At 34.8% G+C, this 26,920-nt stretch overlaps 4 protein-coding genes and 1 pseudogene across 5 annotated transcripts; 1 reads left to right on the top strand and 4 right to left on the bottom strand.

The window, feature by feature from the left end:
- Positions 1-435: 435 nt before the first annotated feature.
- Positions 436-3,737, bottom strand: LOC127106267 (ATP synthase subunit beta, chloroplastic-like; annotated as a pseudogene).
- Positions 3,738-4,182: 445 nt separating this feature from the next.
- LOC127106269 (ribulose bisphosphate carboxylase large chain-like) lies at positions 4,183-4,781 on the top strand. Its single transcript, XM_051043572.1, has one exon. The coding sequence runs from the start codon at positions 4,349-4,351 to the stop codon at positions 4,670-4,672; it is 324 nt and encodes a 107-aa protein (XP_050899529.1). The 5' UTR covers positions 4,183-4,348; the 3' UTR covers positions 4,673-4,781.
- Positions 4,782-6,517: 1,736 nt separating this feature from the next.
- On the bottom strand, positions 6,518-10,558 carry LOC127106268 (DNA repair protein RAD51 homolog 3). Of its 2 annotated transcripts, XM_051043570.1 has the most exons (9): positions 10,312-10,556; positions 10,042-10,143; positions 9,276-9,398; positions 9,115-9,148; positions 8,849-8,919; positions 8,532-8,758; positions 8,130-8,261; positions 7,026-7,092; positions 6,518-6,914 (listed from the first exon to the last, which is right to left on the bottom strand). In XM_051043570.1, exons 1-9 carry the CDS (start codon positions 10,421-10,423, stop codon positions 6,733-6,735), a joined length of 1,050 nt encoding a protein of 349 aa, XP_050899527.1. In that variant the 5' UTR covers positions 10,424-10,556; the 3' UTR covers positions 6,518-6,732. The 2 variants fall into 2 exon arrangements, with proteins under 2 accessions (XP_050899527.1, XP_050899528.1); XM_051043571.1 differs by lacking the exon at positions 9,115-9,148 and having other exon boundaries at positions 9,362-9,398; positions 10,312-10,558.
- Positions 10,559-13,872: 3,314 nt separating this feature from the next.
- LOC127103618 (uncharacterized) lies at positions 13,873-15,043 on the bottom strand. Its single transcript, XM_051040867.1, has 2 exons — positions 14,897-15,043; positions 13,873-14,780 (listed from the first exon to the last, which is right to left on the bottom strand). The coding sequence occupies exons 1-2, from the start codon at positions 14,897-14,899 to the stop codon at positions 14,019-14,021; spliced, it is 765 nt and encodes a 254-aa protein (XP_050896824.1). The 5' UTR covers positions 14,900-15,043; the 3' UTR covers positions 13,873-14,018.
- Positions 15,044-16,213: 1,170 nt separating this feature from the next.
- On the bottom strand, positions 16,214-18,471 carry LOC127103617 (pentatricopeptide repeat-containing protein At2g22410, mitochondrial). Its single transcript, XM_051040866.1, has one exon. It carries the CDS (start codon positions 18,257-18,259, stop codon positions 16,214-16,216), a length of 2,046 nt encoding a protein of 681 aa, XP_050896823.1. The 5' UTR covers positions 18,260-18,471.
- Positions 18,472-26,920: the final 8,449 nt, after the last annotated feature.

The following is a 26,920-nucleotide window of genomic DNA, read 5'->3' on the forward strand; positions in this document are numbered from 1 at the left end:
CATATAATGGGGCTGGTGAAGTATCGTTGATTTAATGGTAGAATCAGTAATGATTTGATGTGCTATGATCCATTGGTGGGATCGGGAGTGAGTGGGGAATATCAGTAACATACCTCTAATGTCTAATGAGTCGATACCGCATTTGTATTTAGAGTTAAGGTGGTGCCACATTGCATATATATACTTGTACTCTGAATGAATTTATATTGATGATGTGATGTGTAATATTTGTGAAGTGTGTTGTGATTTGATGATGTAGATGTTTGTGATCTTCCCTTTTATGTAATGCACCACTATATTATCTGAGCATACTCTTATCCCTTTTTGTTGTTGTGGCGGTTGTGCTCTTCTAGAGTACAGACAATCAGGTACAAGAGTAGCTGCTTGAGTTAGGGGACAGTGTCGATGCCTCTTTAGCTATTTTGTTCTCCATTTCTAAGTTAAATTCGTAGCCTTCGCAGTAGCTTCATCGATATTACCCACCAAATAAAAGGCTTGTTCAGGAAGACTATCTAATTCTCCAGAAAGAATCAATTGAAATCCTCTAATTGTTTCTGCTAGACCAGCATATTTCCCTGGAGAACCGGTAAATACTTCTGCTACGAAAAAAGGTTGTGAGAAGAAACGTTCAATTTTTCGTGCTCTTGCTACAGTTAAGCGATCCTCTTCGGATACTTAGTCCAACCCAAGAATAGTTATCATGTCCTGAAGTTCGTTGTAACGTTGTAACGTTTGTTTAACTCTTTGTGCAGTTTCATAATGTTCTTCACCGACGATACGAGGTTGGAGCATGGTCGACGTTGAATTTAAAGGATCTATTGCTGGATAGATACCTTTGGCAGCTAATCCTCTTGATAGTACAGTAGTTGCATCCAAATGTGCAAATGTCGTGGTAGGAGCAGGATCGGTCAAATCATCTGCAGGTACATAAACTGCTTGAATAGAAGTTATAGACCCTTCTTTGGTAGAAGTAATTCTTTCTTGTAAAGTACCCATTTCAGTACCCAGGGTGGGTTGATAACCCACAGCGGAAGGCATTCGGCCCAATAAGGCGGATACTTCGGATCCAGCTTTGACAAAATGGAAGATATTATCGATAAATAGAAGGATGTCCTGCTCATTGACATCTCGGAAATATTCTGCCATAGTTAGGGCAGTTAAACCAACTCTCATACGAGCTCTGGGGGGTTCATTCATTTGACCGTAGACTAGAGCTACTTTTGATTCCGCAATATTTTTTTCATTAATTACTCTGGATTCTTTCATTTCCATATAAAGATCATTTCCCATACGAGTACGCTCACCTACTCCGCCAAATACGGATACACCTCCATGAGCTTTGGCAATGTTATTGATCAATTCCATAATGAGTACTGTTTTACCTACCCCTAGCTCCACCGAAAAGTCCTATTTTTCCGCCACGACGATAAAGAGCTAAAAAATTAACTACTTTAATTCTTGTTTCAAAAATGGATAATTATGTATCTAACTGTATAAAAGCAGACGCAGATCTATGAATAGGAGATGTTATGCGAGTATCTACAGGACCCAAATTATCAATAGGCTTTCCAAGCACCTTGAAAATTCGACCTAGGGTTGCTCCGCCGACTGGAACACTTAGAGCAACTCCCGTGTCAATCACTTTCATTCCTCTCTTTAGACCATCTGTAGCACTCATAGCTACAACTCTAATTCGATTATTTCCTAATAATTGTTGTACTTCACAAGTTACGCGAATTTGTTTGCCAACCGTATCTCGGCCTTGAACTATCAGAGCGTTGTAAATATAAGGCATCTTCCCTAGTGGAAAAACTACATCGTGTAAAGACAAAGTGTCATACAACATACGATATCAAGTTTCGATGATGACAAAAGACCATCATGCACGTCTACAAACAAATGCAACACATTACCCACCATATCCTTTTCTACGCTCCTCTAAATCTACTATAATCATCAAAAAAACATGTAGACAAAGTGTGATCATGACTAAATGCATGAAAATCACAAATCACATTTTTTTGCAGATTTGAAAGCTTTGAGTCGACCATAGGGGTCAGCTCAAAGCTCACGGGTCAGCGCAAAGCTCAACCCAAACTGGAGAATGGTCAGCGCAAAACTGCTTGCGTCGACCATAGGGTCGGCGCATAGCTCACGGGTCGGCGCATAAACCCCTTGAGTCGACCACACGTCAGCGCATGGCATAGTGATGCTATCCACGGGTCAGCGTATGAAATGTTTGAGTCGACCATAAGGGTCGGCGCATGCCCCACGGGTCAGCGCACGCCGACCTATGGTCGACCGTTCGCGCGCCAACTCAGTTTTCTGAGTTATTTCAAATATTTGAAATACTGTTATGTTTGTTTGATTTTGTCTGTTACTATATATATAGAAGTCAAAACACTTCTATTAACTAACATTTGTTAATTTGTTTGCAAGTGTTCAAGGAAACAAGAAAGAGTGAAAAAGGTGTCAAAGATTCATCATCTTCATCCTCAACAGTTCACAATACATCAACTGCACACAATAACGTTTGATGTGATTCGTGATAGATTGAAGGTGATAAGGTTCGTAGCTACGATTGAAGAATCGGGTTCGAGTTGAAGTCTTGGCAGGTTCTTTCTTGAATAAAACCATTAGGGTTTTATCCTCCAATACCGGTTTGTGTTTGGGGGTTTTTGGACGAATTGCTTCATTAACATTCAGCTGAGCGAAGGTGACTGATAAGAGAACGTCTTCATCAGTCTAGTAGCGGATTCGGTGTTTGTGTAGTGAAGGATTCGGGTTTGATTCGTTCGTGTTCGTGATCAGCCGGGCCAAGGGGTTGAAGAACGGAAGGTTCCTCAACGAGTGGCAGGAAACGGAGGTCCAGCATCAACAATCAAAGGTCTTGATTCATCTTGAATCAAGGAGCAAGGATAAGAAGTATCATTCAACACATTGGAAGTTCTGTTGTTTACATACTTTGAAATCCTTGTAAAAACGATTAAATCTCACAGGTGATATCTAATTAATCATCTCAATTCTATTTTTAGAATTGAGGGCAGACGTACCCCGAAGCGAGGACGGCGGGGGAACTGCCTCATTAAATCTGCGTCTTCTTTAATTTTCTGCATAATCTGTTTTTCAGCTTAAAATTTAAGTGATTTTAGTTTAAGCAATTTTTACCAAACGTTGATATAAGTTGAGTAAGTGATTAAAACTGCTGTTTGAATACTAAGTACAATAATACATTGTACTAGGACAAATTGATCTACTTACTCAACTCAAGTATCACTTGGGGTGTTTATGCACACCAAGTGTTTGTAAATTTGCTTAAGCCAAAGCTGTCTTAAGTTTACATTCTGTTTGATTGGGCATTTTGTATCATTGGAACTAGGCTTGCTAGTAAGTGAATTATTTCATTGATTGAGCAAATAATTGTAGTGACTTGTATTCCAATTCATCTATTATCCATTAGCTTAACGCATATCCGGTTTTCCAATAACGGTTCGTTTTAGACTAAATTTTCCTCGGTCGCTTCCGCACCTAAAACATTTTTAAAACCAACTTTTCTTCTAAATTGGTAGCGCCGACTCGAGTTTTTAATTGGGATCTATTCAACCCCCCCCCCCTTCTAGATCCGTGCCATAGTCTAACACATCGAGTATCGGACCGATTATTTATGTGATACGCCCCAGATTTTTGTTTTCAAGTACAGAAACCTCAGTATCAGAAGGGGGAGGAGTTATTGTCATATTGCAAAATATCGGGGGTTTTTTTTGAAAAAAAAAATGTTCGATAACAAAGCAAGTGGCTAATGATATTGAAAAATAAATGTAAGTTAATAATCTATTTTCTTGATACCATCCAATCAATTCAATTGTTTTAAAATTTCAATGATTGAATTTTCAAGGTTAACCCAGTCATCTAGATTATAGATAATACTATATTATCTATAGAATTAGAACCTGAAATTTGTTTATGATTCTGTTTTTCTATCTCATTGGTCCTTCTTTTTTATTTCCTCAGCATAGGATTTATACTTAGCATATCATTTTTACCAAAAAAAATTACATATACAACATAGGTCACTGTCAAGGTCAAGAATATCTTTTTTATTATTTAGATTAGAAAATGATATTCCAAAAAAAAAATAAGAGACTAAAAAAACGGTTGGGTTGCGCCATACATATGAAAGAGTATAGAATAATGATGTATTTCCCAAATCAAATATCATGGTAAAACTTAACAATGACCCATTCAGATTCATTGATAATATTAGTTGATGGATCATTTGTAAAAAGGTTTTATTAACTCCTAAGTTATGTCGAGTAGACCTTGTTGTTGTTGCTATAATTCTTAATTCATGCGTTGTATGGGGAGATTTATGTCACCACAAATAGAAACGAAAGCAAAGGTTGGGTTCAAAGATGGTGTTAAAGATTATAAATTGACTTATTATACTCCTGTCTATCAAACCAAAGATACTGATATCTTGGCAGCATTCCAAGTAACTCCTCAACCTGGAGTTCCGCCTGAAGAAGCAGGTGCAACGGTAACTGCAGAATCTTCCACTGGTAGATGGACAACTGTGTGGACCGATGGACTTACCAGCCTCGACCGTTATAAAGGACGCTGCTACAAGATCAAGCCTATTCTGGAGAAGATAATCAATTTATTGCTTATGTAACTTATCCCTTAGACCTTTTTGAAGAAGGTTCTGTTACTAACATGTTTACCTCCATTGTAGGTAATGTATTTGGGTTCAAGGCCTTGCGCGCTCTACATCTGTGTTTCCACTTCTCCCCGAGACCCTGAAAAAGATACAATTTTTTTTAGGAACACATATAAGATTCATCATTACAAAACAAAAAACAGAGGGGTAATCTGACCATTAACACAGAATTTTGAACTTGTTATCCTCTTGTCTAGCAGGCAATTACTTCAGCAAAAAGGATGATTTATTCGGATCGACATGAGAGCCCAACCACATTGCATTGCCATATTGGAAAGATGTTGATCTACTTGCTTTTATGATGTTACAATCCTCTTGTTGTATTTCTCCTCGGTCCACAGCGACAAAATGTAGGTAGTTCATCACGAAAGAAAGGACTCGCTGAGCCGAGATCATTAACTAATATATATTAATAGAATAGTATACAATAGAACTGTCTTTTTCATATATTCTCTCTGATTTCGTTGCTACTACACGTTTTACACAATTCATCGTCGTATCATAAATAGATAGATATCTTTTTAACATAGGTCATCGAAAGGATCTCAAAGACCCACCAAAGCACAAAAGTCAGGATTTTTCACAAAATAGATTCATATTCAAAGAGTGCATAACCGCATGGATAAGCTCACACTAACCCGTCAATTTAAGATCCAATTTCGTATTCCGTATTTTCTTTGGGAAATATTGGGAAGGAGTGGAATAATATTGACTCATACATAAAAAAAAAGGTTTTATCTTTTTTAGTCTTAAAAGAGTCGATCAGATATGTAGCACTGGGGATGAGTTGTTCACTCTTGACTTCCTTTATGCTTTACTTAAGTTTTTTTTTATTTGATGTTGAAGTTTTGTTTTTTATTTGATGTTGAGGCATATGTGTCAAATTTAATGATTTTCCGCAGCTGAGTTTTTATTGATCATAAAATTTTATTTAAATTATATTATGGTGAAGTATGTATGACACTCTAATCATAAAATTTTATTTAAATTATTTTATTAATTGTGGAGTCAAGATTAGAGTGTTAATAGTATGATCCTATATAAAGGATGTAATACATGTCTGTAAAATTTGCTTCCATTAATTCTATTATAATAATACTTTTTTTCTCAATTGTTCTTTATTCTTCTCTATTCTCTTCAATTTACAAATAATTTGTAATTCAAATTACCTAAGATGTTCAATGATCCATTTTGATAAGTAAAAGGTCACGAGAAGTATGTAGATTTAAAAATATCTCAATAAAGAATGAGGATATGTCATATTAATTATAATGTATAAAAAAATTGATTACTTGGCAAATTAATGATGAGGGTAGCATATACAAATGAGACAAATTCTCCATCAACTATTTCATTCCAAACAAGAATATCAAACCCATAATGGTAACATAAGCTCATTTTAACATAATTAAGTGAAAAGTAATAACAGTGCAAATATTGTATTACTTAAAGGATCATTGTACTAAAAAAAACTTAAATAACTAACTTGTTACAAATATTTAATTTTAATGACCAAGTGATATATCTGATCACATGGACACAACTTATGGACATGTTTGTGTACTTTCATTTCAAGGAATCTCTTTTAAGTGACATATTAAGATAATAGTATCCACTAAAAGGAGTTGATCAACTCCAATTGGCTGCACCATGCTTTTAAGTGAACCTGTCTCTATACATCAAAACTGAATCAACAATTTTTAGTCTTTTATTTGTTTGTTTTAAAGACATGCTTTCTAAGGAAGAACCTGTCGTTTCTCTAAAGTGAGCAAATTTCTTGTTATAGTTTAAAGCAACTACTAGCTACCAATATTCATAAAAAACAGACATTGCGTTTACAAAAATTACAATTCTTGATTTTCTCATTTACATTTGACTCAGTTTAATGGAACAAAATTCCATAACCAATAACCAAAACAAAGTTCACTGTGCTTTGAGGCTACAGAAAAGCCAATATTGTAGAAAAGCCACAAAAAAAAGAAGCATGTTGTTCCATTATCTACTTACTCAAAATCTCACACCATCTTGATTCTTTTACTGTTGGAAGTAGAATTACAATTACGAATCCCCCTAGAAGTCACAGAATATGGTGCTGAAGCTGATTTAAGAGAAGGAGACTTGTCAATGTATGCATGTCTTTCATCGCCATTCCAATATAAGATGATCCGGTTTGTGCAAGAATGCGACCAGCTATCACCTGTTCACCGTTATATTTGAGAACATCTAAACATGTCAAATCAATTTTGTTTTCTTCAAAAATGAAGCAAAAAATACACTAAGTAAGATGTGAAAGCTAAGTAAAACTTACCTAGTGCAAGGGTCAGTTGAAATGAACCTTCAATATGCTTGGTTGTAACTTGATTCAACATAACAACCTGCCAAAAAATTTAACATAAACTTCAATTTATAATTGAAATCTAAGAAGACAATAGAGAAAGCAAAAGCATAATTGGTTATAAAGCTAAGTTGGAATTGATTCGCGAACCCAACATGCTATATAAAGCAAAGGAAGTTAGATAAAGTATAAACAACTTCATTAAGCACTTGCAACATAAGTGTTTATTATATAAGTGTTTATATGAAATATAAATTAAATTATTTTCAAAGAAGTGATAAGTTGTTTTCACAAGGTAATCTGGAGAGCTTACTAAAATAAGCTGAAAACAACTTATAGACATGTCATAAGTTGATTCTATAAGCTATATCAAACAGTACCACAAGTGTTTATTCCAATAGATAAGTTCAAATAAGTCAATCCAAACATGTTCTAAGGAATTTTTTTGGCATGTAGCATTGCCAAGGTTGACTATGGAATCATATATACCACAGCTACCAAGTCAAGATGTCATATCCATCCCTCTATATAAACAAGTTACTGTTCAATCTTTTAGTTTTTATGTTTTCTTCATTAAAAGGTTCTGTTTTGACCTACTCACTAACTTAGCATTAGAGAGGCTTTGCAGGAAATCCTATTCCTTACTGTAGTTTCCAGCTGACTTTGGAGCATTCCAGTGAGTTCAAGTTCAATGTTGTGTTGATAAATAGCAACTAAAGCGACGCTATACCTCTATGGCATAGCGGAGTTTGGACAAACCGCTATTGTGCTATTGTTCGGCAGTATGCTACCTGGTACAAAATATTGTCAAATAGCAGCTATAGTGGCTATATAGCACTATTGTGTGGCAGAATTTTAACAGAATGCTATTTTCCATTATACGCGATTGACAACACTGGTTCAGTGCAAATCAAAGCATGGAATTGGAGGCATGGGACGAAAAAAGCCTTCAAATAAAGCAAAAACTCAGATAGCTATCCATCCAAATTTTAGATACCTCGCGTTGCTGCAATCAAAGATAAATAAAAATAAAAATAAAAATAAACTTTCTTGCAAGCAAAATGAATTGAATCTTACAGCCAAAGAAAAGTTTCTGGCAAGCTTCATAAACTTTAAAGACATTTCACCGAGTAATCGAGTTCGGAGAGCCATATCGTCAAAGTCTTGGCGAAAGTGGAAAGTAACGCTGTCAATAATGATGATCTTCACCTACAATAATGTACTAACAGTATATCATGAGGGAATACTTAAGTTTCACTAAAACAATCTCAACTAAGAGCAGAAGAAAAGAGAGTAAAACAAGAGTACTTTCTTTGTTACAATCCAAGGCAAGTAAAGTGCAAAGGAATATGGCAAATTAAAATGAAATTGCCTTCAAAATGTTCACTACAATATGAAGGAACATGGCAAATTAAAATGAAAATTTGTCTTCAAAATATTCACTACAATACCAATTCAACTGATTAAAACCATTCTTACATCTTTATGCTCCGTGATGAATTTGTCCAAGTAATTTACCAAAGCAATTTGTTCAGTATAGCTGCAAACACGAAAATAGAATATATTTTCCAAGATGCTATTAGGGTGCATTTTAACTACATAAGCTTGATTATCTTTGTGAAAGTGGTGGCTATATTCTGACATGTCTTCTATGCATGCTTCAGCAATTTGTAGAACTCGCTCAACCATAAAGCTTCCCTCAGTGTCTGAGTACCGCGCAGGCACGAGAAGTTAAAATCAATGACCTTTATCAAATGGTGAATGAGTATTAGGATATAAATAATTAAGGCTTTTACCAATGTATATTGCCTTCCCACCAAGGCCACCATAGTCCAGTGGAATCTGAACATTTACCGCAAGTTGAATCCTGTAAAAGCAAACACCACTTAATACTTTAAATGACAAAATTTAAATTAAAAACTTCAAAGCATCCTGAAGAAGATTCATTGTTCTTCTCATTTGCATCAAATAATCGATGATTGGTGAATATTTCACAGTTCAGGATGGAAAAAAAAGAAGGAAAAACATAATGTAAAAAATCGGAATGACAAAGCATACCCACCCTATTTGGGTTTTACCAATGCCCGGGACTCCACCTAAATAAATAAACAGAGAATTATACAATTATCGTACATTTATTTGGAATCGACAATTAAGAGTAAATGTATATTCAATTGGAAATCATGGTTATGGTTTCAAAACTCAAACTAAACAGTCACTCGCCTATTTCAGTGACTTCTTTGCAACTAATTCCTCCACCAAGGATGTTATCTAGATCAACACAAGAAGTGGTAACGAGGGAAGAATACCTTTCCTCATTGAGCATATCCCAAGCAGTCTGACCACCTGCTCGACAAATAAAACAGGAAATGGAGAAAACACAAAACAGAAAAAATTGATAATTTTGTATACACGAGAGAAGGGAATATACATATTTTAGTTGAACACATAGCTTTGCGAAAATAAAGATGAATAAACAGCTTTCACCAAACAACATATGTATTCTGATGGTAAGATACCATCTGTACATAAACAATTTAATTAAGCCCTTATAGCGTAAGCGCTAATCATATCAGTCTTATGCATAAGCTATTTCTATAACACAAGAAATAATAAAGTAAAAATGTTTTCATATAAGTTATAAGCTGACTTCACTAACTATCCTAAAGAGCTTATAGAAATAAGCTAAAAAAAGCTTATAGACATGTCATAAGTTGTTTCCATAAACTCTCTCAATCAGTCTCATTAGTGTTGATGATAGTCGATAACCTCATATAACTCCATCCAAACATACCCACCAAACAAAATATCAATTAATTTTCTCATTGAGCATATGGCACATTCACTTGATAGTTCTTTGATTTTCCTCTCAATCAGTAATCTTCACATACTTAACAACTGGCTCAATATATTGAAGTTTCTATACATCTATAAAGCACAGACACCCCGAAAACGACACTGATAATCATTAGAAGGAATCAACACATACCATCAATAATGTTAGTGTTACTCCCACTTGATCTGTCCAAAGCACTAGTTTTTGTTGCAAATTTCAGAATTTCTGAAGCTTCACTCTCAGAAACTTCTATTTCTGTAAAATTCAGGCAATGTGTTAAAAAAAATTAAAAGTACGAAAAAAAAAAGCAAAACCCTAATTTGATCCTTAAAAATTGCAGTTCTGTATCAAATTAGTCCCTCACATTTTTGAAATTGCAAAAAAAATCCCTAAATAAAAGGAAAAGGTAGTTGAAATTGAAACCTCGAGCAAGGATGGTGGTGGAAGTGCGAGAAATGGCGTTGAGTGTTGTGTAACCCGCAGCTAAGAGCTTTCCTCTCTTTGATGCAGAGATTGGTAGCATGCCAATTTCCATTTTCCCACTCTTTTCTGTTTGTTACGTTTTTGCAATTTCTTCTTCGCTTTTATGTATGCGCCTTTTTATAGACATCAAATTCAAAAACATGCTTCCACAATTCCCACCAGTAATTTATACTAATATACATTGAATTTGTTGTAAAAAACAATATTTGAGATTTTTAAATATTACTTTCACATTTTATAATTTTGATTCAATTTTTAATAATTATATAGCATAAATATGAAGAAAAAATAGCCGTCTTTTCCTACAATATTACTCAAATAACTATGTTTTTCAAAATACTCAATGATTTAAATTTAAAAAAAAAATGTATTACAAAGCTCGCCTCAATTGAATTGGCGCATTATAAATGTAATATATTTTAGAAAACAGGTCCGACGAATTGACACCTTCTATGATTCTAACCAATTCAATTGGCATCTCTAATAAGGCAAGTCAGTTCAATTGACGTCTATCCTTTGTTCTTTAGAGGAAACGTCAATTCATTTGACTTTAACACTTTGCATCTTTTTATTTTTTATTTTAATTAAAATAATTAATTAATTAAAAAATATTGATTAAATAATAATAATAATAATATTTAATTTAAATTTTTATACTAATGATAATCATCTACTTGATACATGTCACTGATTTCACATCCCCAAGGTACATTTCTTATACAAATTTTTGTTGATTCACCTGCTGAGGTGTTTGATACGAGATCCCTGGAGTATCATCATCATCAGATTTCTTAAGAATTTCTTGTAATACTATGTAGTCTTGTGTCTGGATTAACGTGTTGTCATAATTGAGTTTGTTGTTCATGTTTTTGTAGTTAGGTTGTGTTGTTTGGGTTGATGGAGTTATTGGTGAGTGGTTTGGTCGATTGAGTCTTGTGTTTGTATTAACGTTTTGTCGTAATTGAGTTTGTTGCTGATGTCTTTGTAGTTAGATTGTGTTGTTTGGGTTGACGGGATTATTGGTGAGCAACTGGTCTAATGAATGGTGATATTGGTGTGAATGTTTCGTTGGGAAAAAGAAGAAATGATTCTTGTGGTATTTGGTAGCCATATGTTTGTTGGATGTTTTGGTGTTGTGATGTTTGAGTGTTTTGGCTATGGTATGAAGTGTTAGTGTCATATGTTTCTTGGGTGTTCAAGTATTCGTCGGAACGCTTTCTTGCATCAATCCGCCATTTACAAATTCGTAAACTTATTTGAGGTATACAACAATAACTTCCTAATGGTAGCAAAATTAGACTACTGGCCTACGTATTAAGGGGGTGCAATTTGACACAACGAAAATGAGAAGGAAGAAAAAGGGTGCTCCAGCAACACACGTATTAGAATCGAAATAGATATGACTGACAAATTAGAAAAAAAGTGTGGTATATGACGTCAGTCCGGACACACACGAAAACATTGTCCCAATGTTAAAACAAACTCAGGATGATAACTTATAATGATGTTAAATTTTTTGTAATCTTGGAATTTAATATAGGTGACAATTTTTTGTTACAACAAAACATATAAACATGCCTAAACGACAACACAAACAACAAATAAAAATGTTTAACTCTACAACATATCTAAGAGCATACAACAATCAAAACAATATCATTTGATACATACATTATATCCCTAACATCATTGTCATCTTTAACTGTCATCCACATATATCTGATATAGTCATTGTCGTCCGCAATAGAGATGTACGAAATAAATCTCTCAATTATTCTAATTTTTTTCCCGTCATTAATCTCTTCGATTAACCAAATAATCAAGTTCCTTTCAAGTTGTTTAAAATACCGGATGTTACAAAAACGCATCTTCATCGAAGGTTGGGTTCTCGGAAAAAAAAAAACATGTCAATGTTTTTTACTACTCATGTTAAAAGATTAAGAAGAAAATGAGAAAAGGAGTTGAAAAAATGATAGAAAATACACATTTATTTATACTAAATGATACCTATTAAAATATAATATTTTTAAAAAATTGTAACACTTAGGCACCAGATGAATTACCACCTCCTCAAAACGCAAATACATAAACGTCAATTAAATTGACAAGGCATATTGGTGGCGTCAATTCAATTGACTTACCTTCTATTTTAAATGCACGTATTAATTTATTTGTTTTGAGTGTTATGCATGATTTTTTTTATTTAAAATATGAATATTTTAAAAATTAGTAAAAACATGATTATTTCGATATTTTAATTAAAAAATAAGGAAAAAATCGCTGAAGTATATTAATGTTAAAAAAGAGTAATATTTTGCTTGAAAATAAATTTAAAGAGTGAAATGTAAATTTAAGTGAAAAAAGTTACTGTTTCAGTTGTAAATTATCTAAAATAAATATATAAATTAATTAATTAACTATAAAATACTAATTTTAATCATCTTTCAAGATATTATTTTGATATAATGTTACATTGGTTTGTGAATAAAATTGAATTTTTGTAATATATATATATATATATATATATATATATATATATATATATATATATATATATATTATATATATATATCTATATATATATCTATATATATATATATATATATATATATTATATTATATATATATATATATATATATATCTATATATATATATATCTATATATAGATATATATATATATATTATATATATATATATATATATATATATATATATATATATATATATATATATATCTATATATAATCATATATATATATATATATATATATATATATATATATATATATATATATATATATATATCTATATATTATATATATATATATATATATATATATATATTATATATATTAAAATAAATAAAATATGTGTGTTTTCGCGATAGAAAAAAATTTAAGTGATTTATATTCAGATAATTTTATATAAAATTAATGTAAAAATTATATTTAAACTCAAACACATATCTTTACTTCAAATAAAATTAAGAGAAAATCAATTCTATTTTAGAAAAATCAAATACCTTTAAAATTAGTTTTTGACTCTTCCCAAATTTAAACTAAAAATATACTAAATTATCTTTAAGATCAAATTGTGTAGGTAAAAAAGTACTTTGCATTTGTAACAGCTACAAAATATGCTTAACTTTTTTTTCTTTATTTGTTTTAAACCTTTAAATAGGCCTTTCAATTCCAATTGACTTTTTAGAAAATACTTTTTCAATCTCTGCATTTGTTGTTAAGATTCTCTCCATTTCCTCATTCTTTTTCCATTTTATTATTCGAACGAGAGTCCTTGTTATTAGATTATTTGTTATCATACAAATAAAACTTTTGATAGTATTTATCAACATAGTTAAATTTACAACACACTTTAGATTCAATAATCTAGTAATAACTTTCTGTTAAAAGTTAGCTTTTTAAAACTATTTTTGCCTACCAGATCCCAAAGGGTTTTATTGAAATTTTGGTTTCTATTAGAGATCAATGAAGTCAAAAGATGAATAACCCCTACAATGAGGTCAACATTGATGGTTGGATTTTTAAGCATTCTTTAAGCTCAGGGCAATGCAAAGCACAGTTAGTTACCAAGACCAAAAAAAAAAACAAATCCCAGAAATATTGGTAATCAATTTTACTTTCTGATTCAACACTTGTTGTCACTATTGTTGCTTCTCCATGATGAAAGTAGAGGAATTTGTGCAAGCAAAGATCCCATGAACCCAGTAGAAGATTGGTCATTTAATTCTTCTATTTCAATATTTAAATCTTTCCAGAACTTGATGATATGGAGACTTTCTTCCTCTGTTGATCTTTGAACAACAATCTTAGAAGCATATCCTTTCTTTCTCATTTCACCGCAAATCTCAGAAGGATTATTTGCTGTGAGAGTAACCATATACAACCATCCTTTTTTCGACAAAAGATTGTCTGCAACAGGCAAAATTCTATCAATCACGCTCCTCCCATTCTCACCACCAGCCCAAGATGAGGTAATCCCTTCAGACCCGACTTCGTCTTCAGGTGTAGGCACATAAGGAGGGTTCACAACCATTACATCAACCAAACCTGCTAGTCGGTTCTCAAGTCCCGATGCAATATCGGTTATTATCAGTTCTGCATGAACTCCGTGTGCTTCCATTGTCTCGCGCGTCACCTTCACTGCATGTGGGTTGATATCAGTTGCTATGTAATTTACGCCATTGCCTTCTTGCCCAAGAATAAGAGCCAGGGAAGTAAGAACATATCCACTTCCACAGCCTATTTCCATACACATTGTTGGATGATGTTCCAATAGGTTAGTGCGATCGGCTAGAAGAGCGTCAACCAGTGCAAAAGAGTCATCACATGGTTCATAAACCTCGTCATGTGAACTAACAAGGCGAATTTGGGCAGTTTTGTGTGAAGCCTATCATTCAAAAAAGAAAAACAGATGTTAGTAAATTTAAATGGCTCAATTCACTCAAAGGTCAAAAAAAAAGGGACTGAGTAAGTAGCAGCAATCAAAGACTTTTGCCGCCTTACCATTATTTCGTTGTTTAATTTGTTTGTGATATCCAAATAACTACTTTTTATCAATTCCAATAATAGATTGCTCTGGTCAATGTCCAGACAACATTCATAATGTCAGGTTCCCCCCAGCTCCTATGTCCTGAACCCAAGATTGCAGATCTGTTACATGACAGACAAGAAGTATATAGCATTAAGTAAATAAATACATAGGAATCAATGAATTGAAACTGAAATCCTATAGCTGATCAACAGGGAGAGACAAGTATAAACAATATGAAATTTTGAAATGGTTTAAATAATTTTTCTTTTGGCCTTTGTATATTATATTTTGGAAAAATAAACTATTTGAAATGCATAAGTGGTCAAAATTCATATCAGAAATATACAAGAGCAGAGAGTTCTATCTATGTATGTTCAAATCTTCTTTTTAAGTTGACATGTTCAACTCTAGCATAGTATTGAACAAAGTTATAAAGTCATTTACCATAGGATTCCAAACTTCAACTTATTGAAGTATATATTATAACAATTATTGACCGTGTTAAAGCTTTACAGCATATTTGCGAGTCTGAACCTAGCCATAAGTAGGGTAGAAGAGTTGACAATCGTAAGCGGGAAAATATTAAGCAAGGACAAAAACTAGCGGCAAAAAACCCCAAAATAATTCTACAAACTAAAATCATATAACACATGCTGTTTAGTCTCTACAGACATTGGATATTCCATATTTTGATTTTTTGCTCTATGATAACCAACTTAATTAAAGTAGAATTCTGAACAAAAGAAAAGGAAGAGCAGAACCCATGCAGCTTCCAACAGAGGGAGAGAAAGAACACAAAGCTTTCATAATAAACAGTCTTGTCTATCACATTCTTACAATGTAAGAAAAATGGCACTATTTAGGAGAATGGAAAACAGAATTCTGGGAAATGATGCAGCAACCAAGAAACAAACTACAAAGCATAATTAATGACACTCGTACAGGAGAAGAGAATATAGAAATCATGTAGCACCTTAATCAAGAGAAATTTGACAATGAGAAGGGAATCGGTGGTTTTCAACTAAGACACGGAAGCATGGCCACAAATAATAATTAATAATCAATATACATTTCTGTACTGAAAAATAATAAAGAGGTATAAAATGACAAAAGAAAATTGAAAGGATGCAGGATTGGAAAGACAGGGCTTCGTGTTATATTCTTACATTTTCTAAGGCAGATACCTCATCAATAGAATGAGAAAACTAGCTCCAAGATGTCCAGTGAAAAAAATTAAAACTAAATGAGCAGAGACATAGCAAACATTCTGACAAGTTTAGGAAAGGAGATTATCTCCATAAGCCGGAAAGTCGTGTAAATTCGAGAAGCTCCAGTTGTTTTGTCAGCGAAACCAGACATTCATAAATCCATTCAGACTGTGGATGTGATGTATCCCTCACCACAAACTCATGCACAATGCCATTGATCTCAACTGAGCTGCAACCCGGAATCTTCTCTACTCCTCTCTCCTTCATTATTATCCTTGTGCTCCTTGCCTCCTTCCACATTTTTGCCTCACTGTACATGCTAGAGAGCAGAACATAGTTTCCACTATCATGAGGATCAATCTCAAGAAGCTTAAGGGCCGTCCTCTCCCCAATTTGAACGTTTCCATGAACACGGCAAGCAAAGAATAGAGCACCCAACACAGCAGCATCTGCTGGCATTGGCATATTTTGAACGAGTTTTTCTGCTTCCTCCAAATGACCAGCCCTTCCTAAAAGGTCCACCATGCATGAGTAGTGTTTAAGCTTAGGGGATACGTTGAATTTGGAGCTCATTTCAAAAAAGTATTTGCGGCCTTCTTCAACTAAACCTCCATGGCAACAAGCTGATAACACACCAAGAAAGGTGATCTCGTCAGGCATTATTCCAATATTAATCATTTTCGAGAAATAGGATATAGCAATCAGAGCATTCCCATGAAGTGCTAAACCACAAATGATGGCTGTCCAGGTCAAACAATTTCTTTGAGGAATCTCTTCGAACACCTGGAGTGCCCTTGCAATATTTCCACACTTGGCATACATGTCGACTAGTGCAGTTCCTAAGGCAACGTCTAGAGAAAGATCATGTCTTTCAATATAACGGTGAATCCATATTCCAACATCAAGTGCTCCCAGTTGTGAGCATGCAGACAGGCAGTTAACCATGGTCACTTTATCGGGTTCTACCATACTAATTTGCATTTCATGGAATAAAGCCAGTGCCTCTTTACTATGCTTGGCTTGGACACATCCACTGATGATGGCATTCCACGGCACAACACTCTTTTCTGGAATTTTATATAAAATCTCCCGAGCAACATCTAGAAAACCGAATCTGGCATATCCCAAAACCATTGTAGTCCATGAAACAAGAGTCTTTTGTGGCATGTTATCAAATAGAGCTCGCGCAGCCAACAATTCCCCGCACTTCACATACATGTCCATAAGTGCATTAGTGAGGGGAATTGTCAACTCGAGATCGTGTTCTTCAATGTAACAATGAAACTCTCTGCCAAGATTCAAATCCTGCAACTGAGAACAAGAAGAAATCATCCCAATCATTGTAATCTCGTTTGGTTTCACTCTCCTTGCCTTCATTTCCCGATAGATTTCTATAGCCTCATTTACCAATCCCCTTTTAACACATCCAGTAATCATGGAATTCCAAGTTACCAAGTCTCTCACATGACTTTTATTAAACACATCATACGCCACACTCAACTCTCCAGACGAGAGTAACATAGTGATCGACGCATTGTGAATAAATATATCACATTCAAACCCAAACTTCAAGACGTGCCCAAGTATACCAAGACCGACATGATTTAAAGACTGACAACAACAAGCTTTAAGCAATAACGGGTAAGTATGATTATCCGGCTTCAACATACCACCTTGCAACATTCTTCTATACAACATAAAACCTCCTTCAACGTCCCCACTCTCCACATAACCCCTAATCGTTGCATTCCAAGAAAATGCATTATGTTCTTTGATTCGATACAATATCTTAGTGCAATAATCAAGGTCCTGCGACTCAGATAAAGCGCAGAACGCCACAAGACGACTCGCAGCAAAGCCATTATCAATCAATCCCGTGAATACCATTTGAGCCTGGATTTGTTTCAACTGGACAACAGACTTGCATCTCTCCACAAGAGAAAGAAGAGGGTTTCCCCTAACAAAACTATGGGTAGTGTTCCAATTTATAGGTTTAACAATCGGAGACAATGAACTAGTACTGAAAAATGAAACTAAGATACCTAAATTTCGGGTCGTTGGAATCGAACTTGAACTATACCTATATCTATATCTATATCTGAACTTGCAAACAAACAAAATAATCATGGCTTGAGAGTGCTAGTCTAAAAATTTATATTGTTTGTTCACAAACCACACCATAATCTTAGGCAACAAACATAGAAAAAATAATAACAATAACAGAATTGAATCATAGGGAGACAAATATGAAGAAAATGACAAGGATTGATTTAGGTATGAGAAAAGCAGTAACAAAACCCTAAATGAAGGAATGGATTAATGGGGAAAGAAGAGAAAGTGATTACCGTGGATGAAGCAGAAAAGGAGAGAGAGGTAGGTTTTAGGTATTGGAGTTTTGGGGGAATGAAGAGATGGGTGGAGTGAAGAGTGGCGTGACTCTGGATCCGACGGCGAATTTGCGCCGTGTTCAACTCTGGTGGCGGAAAAACGGAAATTGTATTCTTTGTTTTGCACAGAAAATTTCTTAATCTCTCTCCCCAAAGTTTTATGTATCTTTTAAATAATTCTTCTTCAATATTTAATTTTGTTACTTAAATAGTCAAATGTACTATTTTTAAGTCTCTTTTAAGATATTAATAATACAAAATTATATTTAAATGAAAAAGCAATGATTCATCCAATCGAAACGTCCATTTGTTCTACATTTCGGTGTATTAGTTTGTCTTCGAGGTCTCCCACAATTTCTTTGAGGTGTTTGGGATCTTTGAGTGTTGACATGATGCAGTCGTGGTTGGTGCAAAGGTCATGCGGAAGGTCCGGCGGTATTTGACAAATTTGTCATCATTTCTCCCAAATAGTTGGGGGATTGCCGCCAACGACACTGTTGTAATTGAGTTCAGTGCCCATGTTGCGCAGTTGGGTCATTGTGGTTGGGTTGTTTGTGGACGGTATGGTTGTCCGAATTGGGACATTGAATCATTATGGAAACGAAATAATGGTTCAAGTGGTGTAAGAAAGTCAAACAATGGTTGGGTGTTGTGGCGGTGGGATGTTTGGGTGTTCGTTGGTGGAGGCTGTGGTGGGATAAAGTGAAATCGTATGAATTATCGGGGCTATAAACAGATGTGGTGGCTGTGTTTGGTTGTTGGTGGTATGGGTTTGGTTCTTGGTTTTGTGTTTGGGTGTGTGACATGTATTGGTTGCAAGATTGAGTGTTTAGGTGTATATGGTATGGTGACGGTGTGAGGTTAGTCATTGGGTTTGGGTGGGTTGACATTATTCTTGGGTTTGGTAATGTGTGGGTTGGTTGTTGGGTGAGGATTTGTCTTTGGACGTATGATGACGAAGCTCGTTGGCGCAGATCAATCAAATACATTGGCTCAGACATAAATTGTGGCGTTGTAATTGACTTTAACCAAGCCATATAATGTTGAGTTGGTCTAGCACCATGTATGATTAGTTGTTTAAGATGTGTTGACACTGATTCCTCCAATGAAGACACGTCTCTTTAGCGAAGTCTCTCCAGTCGGAGTAATCCCATTGGCCATCGATTCTTTGTTGATGTCAATCTCCCAAACACGTCGGAGGTTCTGGAATTTGTTGTTGCATGCCGAACTGCAGCTTCACACAGTCACTCTGGTCCATCTCCACATTAGTGAACCATATGATTGGTGTTTTTGTTGTCCAAACTACAACATCATAGTGGTTAACCTGATGGCCAAGATCCAGATACGGCCTCCAGATAAACTGTATAAAAAATTTACATGATTAGAGGATATGTAATTTGATAATTTTTTTAAATCAAAAGTAGAGTTGTTTAGTAGTAATACATCGTCTGGTCCAATGTGGTCTAAAAGATTGTGATAGACTACTACAGCGTGTGGGACACCTATTGTAGTTCATCCCCAGAACTGACCACCTAGAACGAAAAGAATGAAAATATATTAGTTACATCCAGTTGTAGTATAAAGTCTAATAAATTCAAAGATTTAAGATAAACTTATTTTTTTGCGTTGGGAAATATGAATGGCTTCTCGTTTACCAGGGGAGTGACTACATTCTCGACCGATCCCAAGCTTGTAGCAAATAGGCGCAAGAATAAAGCGTACAAGTATTTTTATTTTATTTTTTCATTTTTACACAATGAACTATATATATGGGACAAAGTAGTTGAACCCTGTGATACGGTGAACTGACTTTGTGTTTTTGCTTTGAAAAACAATGTTGCGGATAGCAAGAGTCGCTATCGACTTTTTTTTTATCCAATAAGGAAAGGCGGAAAAGAACAGGAAAGACCTTGATTAGATTTTGAGTTCGGGAGGTACATTATACAAAGGGAAGGTGTTAGCACCCTTTGTATCCATGGTTATCCATGGGCTCTTAATTGCTTAACTCGCTTATGTTTTCCTTGTTTGAGAAAGTGTTTGAGAAATGTGGTGTGTTTAGAAAATATTTTGAAAGGAGAGTTTAACTTTGTAATGATTCTTGTACGAATGTATACAAAGTGTTTATCTCGTTTGATTTTGAAAGATGTTTAGAAAAATATAACTCGGCGATGATTCTGGTGCGAATGTATACCAAGTGGTGATTTTCTAAAAGATGTTTTGAAAAGTGTGAGGTGTGAAAAGTATTTTAAGCTGTGAGCAAACATTTAAGAGTTATACCTAACCAAGGTCTTTATAGGTATTTCCTATCCTTAGGAGGGTAAAATTGTCCTTACTATTGAGAAGTAAGTAGTCTTATCCTTTGGATGTAAAGGGACATCGTGGGGTCGTCGATTGGCCATTGAAGGCAACATTTGTAAGGATACCTTAGCATTCGAAGGGACGATCATCATGTAATCGTAGGCTACAACGAAGGGTCATCGAGGGACAAAGTCATATATTCGAAGGCAACGTTCGAGGGACAAGGTCATATATTCGAAGGCAACGTTCGAGGGACTATGATTTATCTTGTAGGGACATTGACCTTTTGATCGAAGGGACTATGACTTATCTGTTTAGGGATGATGACGATTTAGTAAAAAGGATCTTTGCTAAGGGTATCCCCACATTCGCGGGACATGACCGTAATATCGTAAGGCAACAAAGAGAGGGTTACCCTAGAGGTGCAAGTGTGGAAATGATTGAATTCAGATATATTATCTTGAATTAATTTATCTAAATTCGATTATTTATCTTTCCATGCAATCCTATTAGCATACATCTAGACAGTTATATTCACAGTATGGAAAAATTAAAGTGCGAAAAATAAGACTACGCTATTACATGGCTTCGGGATGGGGGTACATAATTTAAAAGGGGATATAAAATATCTAAATCTTAATTAATGAGTACAAAATTAAAAGGGCATACAAAATAATAAAACCTAATTAAACTAAAAAGAAAGAAATAAAAAAAATCCTAATTAAATCTATTACATAGAAAGTTCATGACAAATGAAATAAATAAACTAAATTTAAGAATGAATTAAGAATATTACATAGTAAAAACACTGAAAAGCTAAAAAATAAGTCTTAGGGGACCGAACCCAAGACCTCTACATTGCATTGAGGGGGAGTTACCAACAAGCCATGTTGGTCCATCCGTTATTTATTCGCCTTCATTAAAATATATATTAATTCTACATGGATTTTTCCATTTTGACATAACACCACCATGCATGTTACAGCTTTCTCTCTTACGGCAAGCTACTTTATTTTTTTCTCATGCTGTTTCTTTCATGTGAATACAACAAACCTGTAACTCCATCTTATATCAAACCACACACATAAAATAAGATCATATGTAATCATCATGCAATAATAAAAATATCCATGCACAAATCAAGAAGCTTATATTATTTTACTCATGTATTAGTTCTTTTTACTGCAAGTGATAATGATAAAACAAACCTTACACATACATGTTAAAGACAACCAAGGATTTATATTATCACCATTATATCATCATCATCATTTTTATGTAATAACAGCATGTGAAATAAACATAATCATGCTAGAAACAACACTCATATAATAATAATTAAATGACAGATATAATTCTTTAATCATGCAAACAGAATTTCTCCAACATGCTATGACATATCAAGAACAGATGCATACTTGAATAAAGCAATATCAACATCCACCAAACCATGAATACATCATCTCAATATATATATTAAACTAATATTATTCATGCATGAATTAAGGAGTATTGCAAGGTAATCATGCTGGATGCAAATTCCATAATGAACACTTACTGGGGATTTGATTCTTCTAGCTTGCTCACTGTATGTGTGTTGTTCTTATTCAGGCTATGAGTGCTTTATGGTTGCTTCTCTTTTCCCTGCCCGTGAATCTTCTTGCTTCTGCCTTGCCTTGTATATCTTCTTCTCCTGTATCTCTCCTCTTTTTCGTCTCCTCCCCTTGTTGTAGCCATATGAAGTATTTATAATGGTGTGGATTAGGGTTTAACCTTGCTAAATATTTGGATCCCTTCCTATACTTTAGGGTTTAACCTTGCTAAATATTTGGATCCCTTCCTATACTTTAGGGTTTAACCTTGCTAAATATTTGGATCTCTTCCTATACTTTAGGAGAGTTAGGGTTTAACCTTGCTAAATATTTATTAAATACAAATATTATTATAAATAATGAATAAATGGAACATGAGTCACTAAATTATAAAAAATAGTTATTATAATTTAATGAGCTTTAACAAATAAAATTAATTTAAAATTTTAATTATACAATTAAAATTCAAATCTATTTTTATTTATCATTAAATTAAAACTATTTTATTTATATATATATATATATATAATTTATCTATATCATACAGATAACCAAAATCATTATTATTTTTTATATCTGTATCACATAATAAATAAATTATAATTTATAATTTATATGAGAATGTATGCTAATGAATGAATGCAAATGTGAAATGAATGTCATGCATGAATCAATTTATCATAAAAATTAACAGGCAAATTTTGGGGTATGACAGCTGCCCCTGTTCAATATTCTTAAACCGAGAGAATTAGAATGGTATGTACGCCATTCGTGATCTGGAGGTGGAAGATTATTGAACACTTAGAATGCCCCAAAAATTTGCACTTGTTTATTAAAAGATAGTCTTGATAGAGATGGGCTTAAAGATGCCATCCAGAAAGTTTGATGATGAGAGCTTCAGAGTGCGTCGTACATTAGACCATATCTAAAGACATGGTTGTCACACTGGGTCGTACGCTAGACCGTATAATGAGTCATCCATTAGGTGATATTAGGGTGAGCTGAACCTGATGAGATAAGGATCAGAATGGGTCATACGCTAGACCGTATCTGAGTAGCAGAGTGAGCCGTCCGTTAGGCTGTATCTGGAGAAATAAAGATCAGAATAGATCGTACGCTAGATCGTATCTGAGTAGTAGAATGAGCCGTCCGTTAGGCTGTATCTGGCGATAAAAAGTAGTCGTACGCTAGACTACATTTCAAAATGTACCGTACGCTAGGTAGTATCTGATGAGAAGAGTCAGACGGGGTCGTACACTAGACCGTATCTGAGTTGCAGAATGAGCCGTCCCTTAGGTTGTATCTGAGGATAAAAAATCAGAATGGATCATACGCTAGATCGTATCTGAGTAGCAGAATGAGCCGTCCATTAGGCTGTATCTGATGATAAAAGGGGTAGTCATACGCTAGACTACATTTCAGAATGTACCGTACGCTAGGTAGAATCTGAGGGGATGAATATCCAAATGGGTCGTACGCTAGACCGTACTGGAACAGTTGAAGGAACCATATGTTAGGCTGAATCAGAATGAGTCGTACGTTAGGCTATATCTGATAATATTTGTATATGTTGTATTTGCAATAAATGACTGGGATGGGCTTAAAGATGTCATCATTAGGAGGATATCAGAATGCTTGTCAGAATGAATATTCATATGGATTATATCTGAAAGATGTATCTGAATCTTGAATGTAATCGATAAAGATATCCGTCTGAATGAATCTTTATTTTGACTGTATCAGGAGGATAATTAACCTTGCATGCATGTATATGCTGTGGAATGATGCATGAATGAATTATGCGTCTGAAAATTTTTGCCATGGGAAAATAAATCCCGATATTCTGGTTGGAGATATTTGTATTGATGACCCTTTCTTAGCTGGGGATATTTGATTTCTGTCTGATGGTAGAAATATTCAACAAAACCTGACTGGGGATAAAAGAGATAACCAGTCTGTCTAGTAGTGCCAATTTCTTCTGGGAATAACTGGTTTTGCTGGGGAATAGAATTTGCAACCGGATTTGTTAGAACGCATGGTTAAACCTTATCCTTGATCCTAAAGTCTTTTAGTAATTGTTATTTCTATTTTATGCATGTATTTTCGGTAAACATCAATCATATTCAAATGCATATATTAATTCGAATTAAATCAATGGACGTTTATGCAAACAAAACGGAGAAAGTAAAACAAAAGTATCTTTTTGGAAATAAAATTGTATTGATTTTGAAAGAGGGCCTATAAACAAGCAATTTTAATACAAGGAGATAGAAATCCTAGTAAGAGGAAATTGTCAAGAAAGCAAAGAAAAAACAGCTATGAAAAAAAGTCCTATTGATTTTAATTCTACTACTGCTATTATGTCTTCAAGCATCTCATCTCTTGTTGTCGGATAGAAGTGATTGGCTTGTTCAGTCTCTTTGACTTTGGTGAAGCTGACCGAGAACGGGACATAGTCATACGCTTTAATCCCTAATTTTTGCCTGGACCGCCTTTTCAGGTTTTCAGTCCACCAGGATACCCTTTTTTGCCCAAGCCGCCTTTTCAGGTTTTCGACTTGCCGGGTGTACATTTTTATATATTTATCCCTAATTTTTGCCTGAACCCTTTTGGTTCGCCGGGTGCCCTTACTTTTGCCTAGATATGTCGACCTAGCGGGTCTCTTTTATGCGCAGTATTTTTTAACTATGTCCGCGTTCACGGGATGCGGGAAATCTTCGCCATCCATTGTAACAAGCATCATGGCTCCACCAGAGAACACCTTCTTAACTACAAATGGCCCTTCGTATGTGGGAGTCCATTTGCCTCTAGGATCACCTTGTGGTAGAATGATACGCTTTATCACCAAGTCGCCAATTTGATACACCTGTCTCTTGACTTTTTTATTAAATGCCTGGGTCATGCGCTTCTGATATATCTGCCCATGACAAACAGCCGCAAGTCTCTTTTCATCAATCAAATTTATCTGATCGAGTCGAGTCTGAATCCATTCATCTTCATCTAAGCCTGCATCTTTCATAATTCTTAGAGAGGGAATCTGAACTTCCACTGGTAAAACGGCTTCCATTCCGTAGACTAAAGAGAAAGGAGTTGCCCCTGTCGAAGTGCGTACTGAAGTGCGATAACCATGAAGAGAAAATGGTAACATCTCATGCCAGTCTTTGTATGTTACTGTCATCTTTTGTATAATCTTCTTAATATTCTTATTAGCAGCTTCTACGGCGCCATTCATCTTTGGCTGGTACGGAGAAGAGTTATGGTGTTTTATTTTGAACTGCGTGCAGAGTTCAGTAATCATCTTGTTGTTCAAATTAGTACCATTATCAGTGATAACTCTTTCAGGGATGCCATACCGACAAATAAGACTATTCTTGATGAACCGTGCCACCACATTCTTGGTGACAGAAGCAAATGAGGCTGCCTCTACCCACTTCGTAAAGTAATCAATAGCAACAAGAATGAAACGATGTCCATTAGAAGCAGTAGGTTTAATCTCTCCAATCATATCAATGCCCCACATTGCAAAGGGCCAAGGGGCTGTCAACATGTTCAATGGAGCAGGAGGTATATGTACTTTGTCCGCATAGATCTGGCACTTGTGACAAGTTCTGGAGTGATGGTGGCAATCAGCTTCCATGGTAGACCAATAATACCCTGATCTCAGAATCTTCTTGGCCATCGTATGTCCACTAGAATGAGTCCCAAAAATACCGTCATGCATGTCTTCCATAATCTTTTCTGCTTCCTTTTTATCCACACAGCGAAGCAAAGTCGAATCATGATTACGTTTGTATAATACTCCATTACTCAAAAAGAATTTAGCGGAGAACTTCCTCAAAAAAATTCGGTCATTGATGGATGCCCCTTCAGGGTATTCCTGAGTTTCTAAATATCTTTTTACTTCGTGGAACCAAGGTTTCTCTTCTACTTCATCATCATTAAGTTCATAACAATATGCTGGTTCATCTAATCGTTCAATGGTGATCATGGGAGCTTCATTGTCCCATCTGACTCTGAACATAGATGACATGGTAGCCAATGCGTCTGCCAACTGATTCTCTTCTCGTGGAATATGTTCGAATGTAATCTCTTCAAAGTATGGGATTAATGTCAACACCCTCTCTCGATAAGGGATGAGATTCGGATGTTTAGTGTCCCATTCTCCTTTGATCTGACTGATTACTAAGGCTGAGTCTCCGTACACACTCAAAAACTTGATTCTCAGGTCTATAGCAGCTCTGAGTCCCAAAATACATGCTTCATACTCAGCCATATTATTGGTACAATCAAAACATAGTCTAGCAGTGAAAGGCATATGGAAACCCTTGGGAGAAATAATTATAACACCAACACCATTGCCCAATGCATTAGAAGATCCATCAAAAACCATAGTCCATCGGGATCCCAGTTCGGGTCCTTCCTCCGGTCCAGGTTCTTCATAATCAGTAACAAGCATAACATCCTCATCAGGGAACTCAAAATTCATAGATTGGTAATCATAAACTGCTTGA

The sequence above is a fragment of the Lathyrus oleraceus genome, chromosome 7 (assembly GCF_024323335.1).
Source record: "Lathyrus oleraceus cultivar Zhongwan6 chromosome 7, CAAS_Psat_ZW6_1.0, whole genome shotgun sequence".
Classification (NCBI taxonomy): Eukaryota; Viridiplantae; Streptophyta; class Magnoliopsida; order Fabales; family Fabaceae; genus Lathyrus; species Lathyrus oleraceus.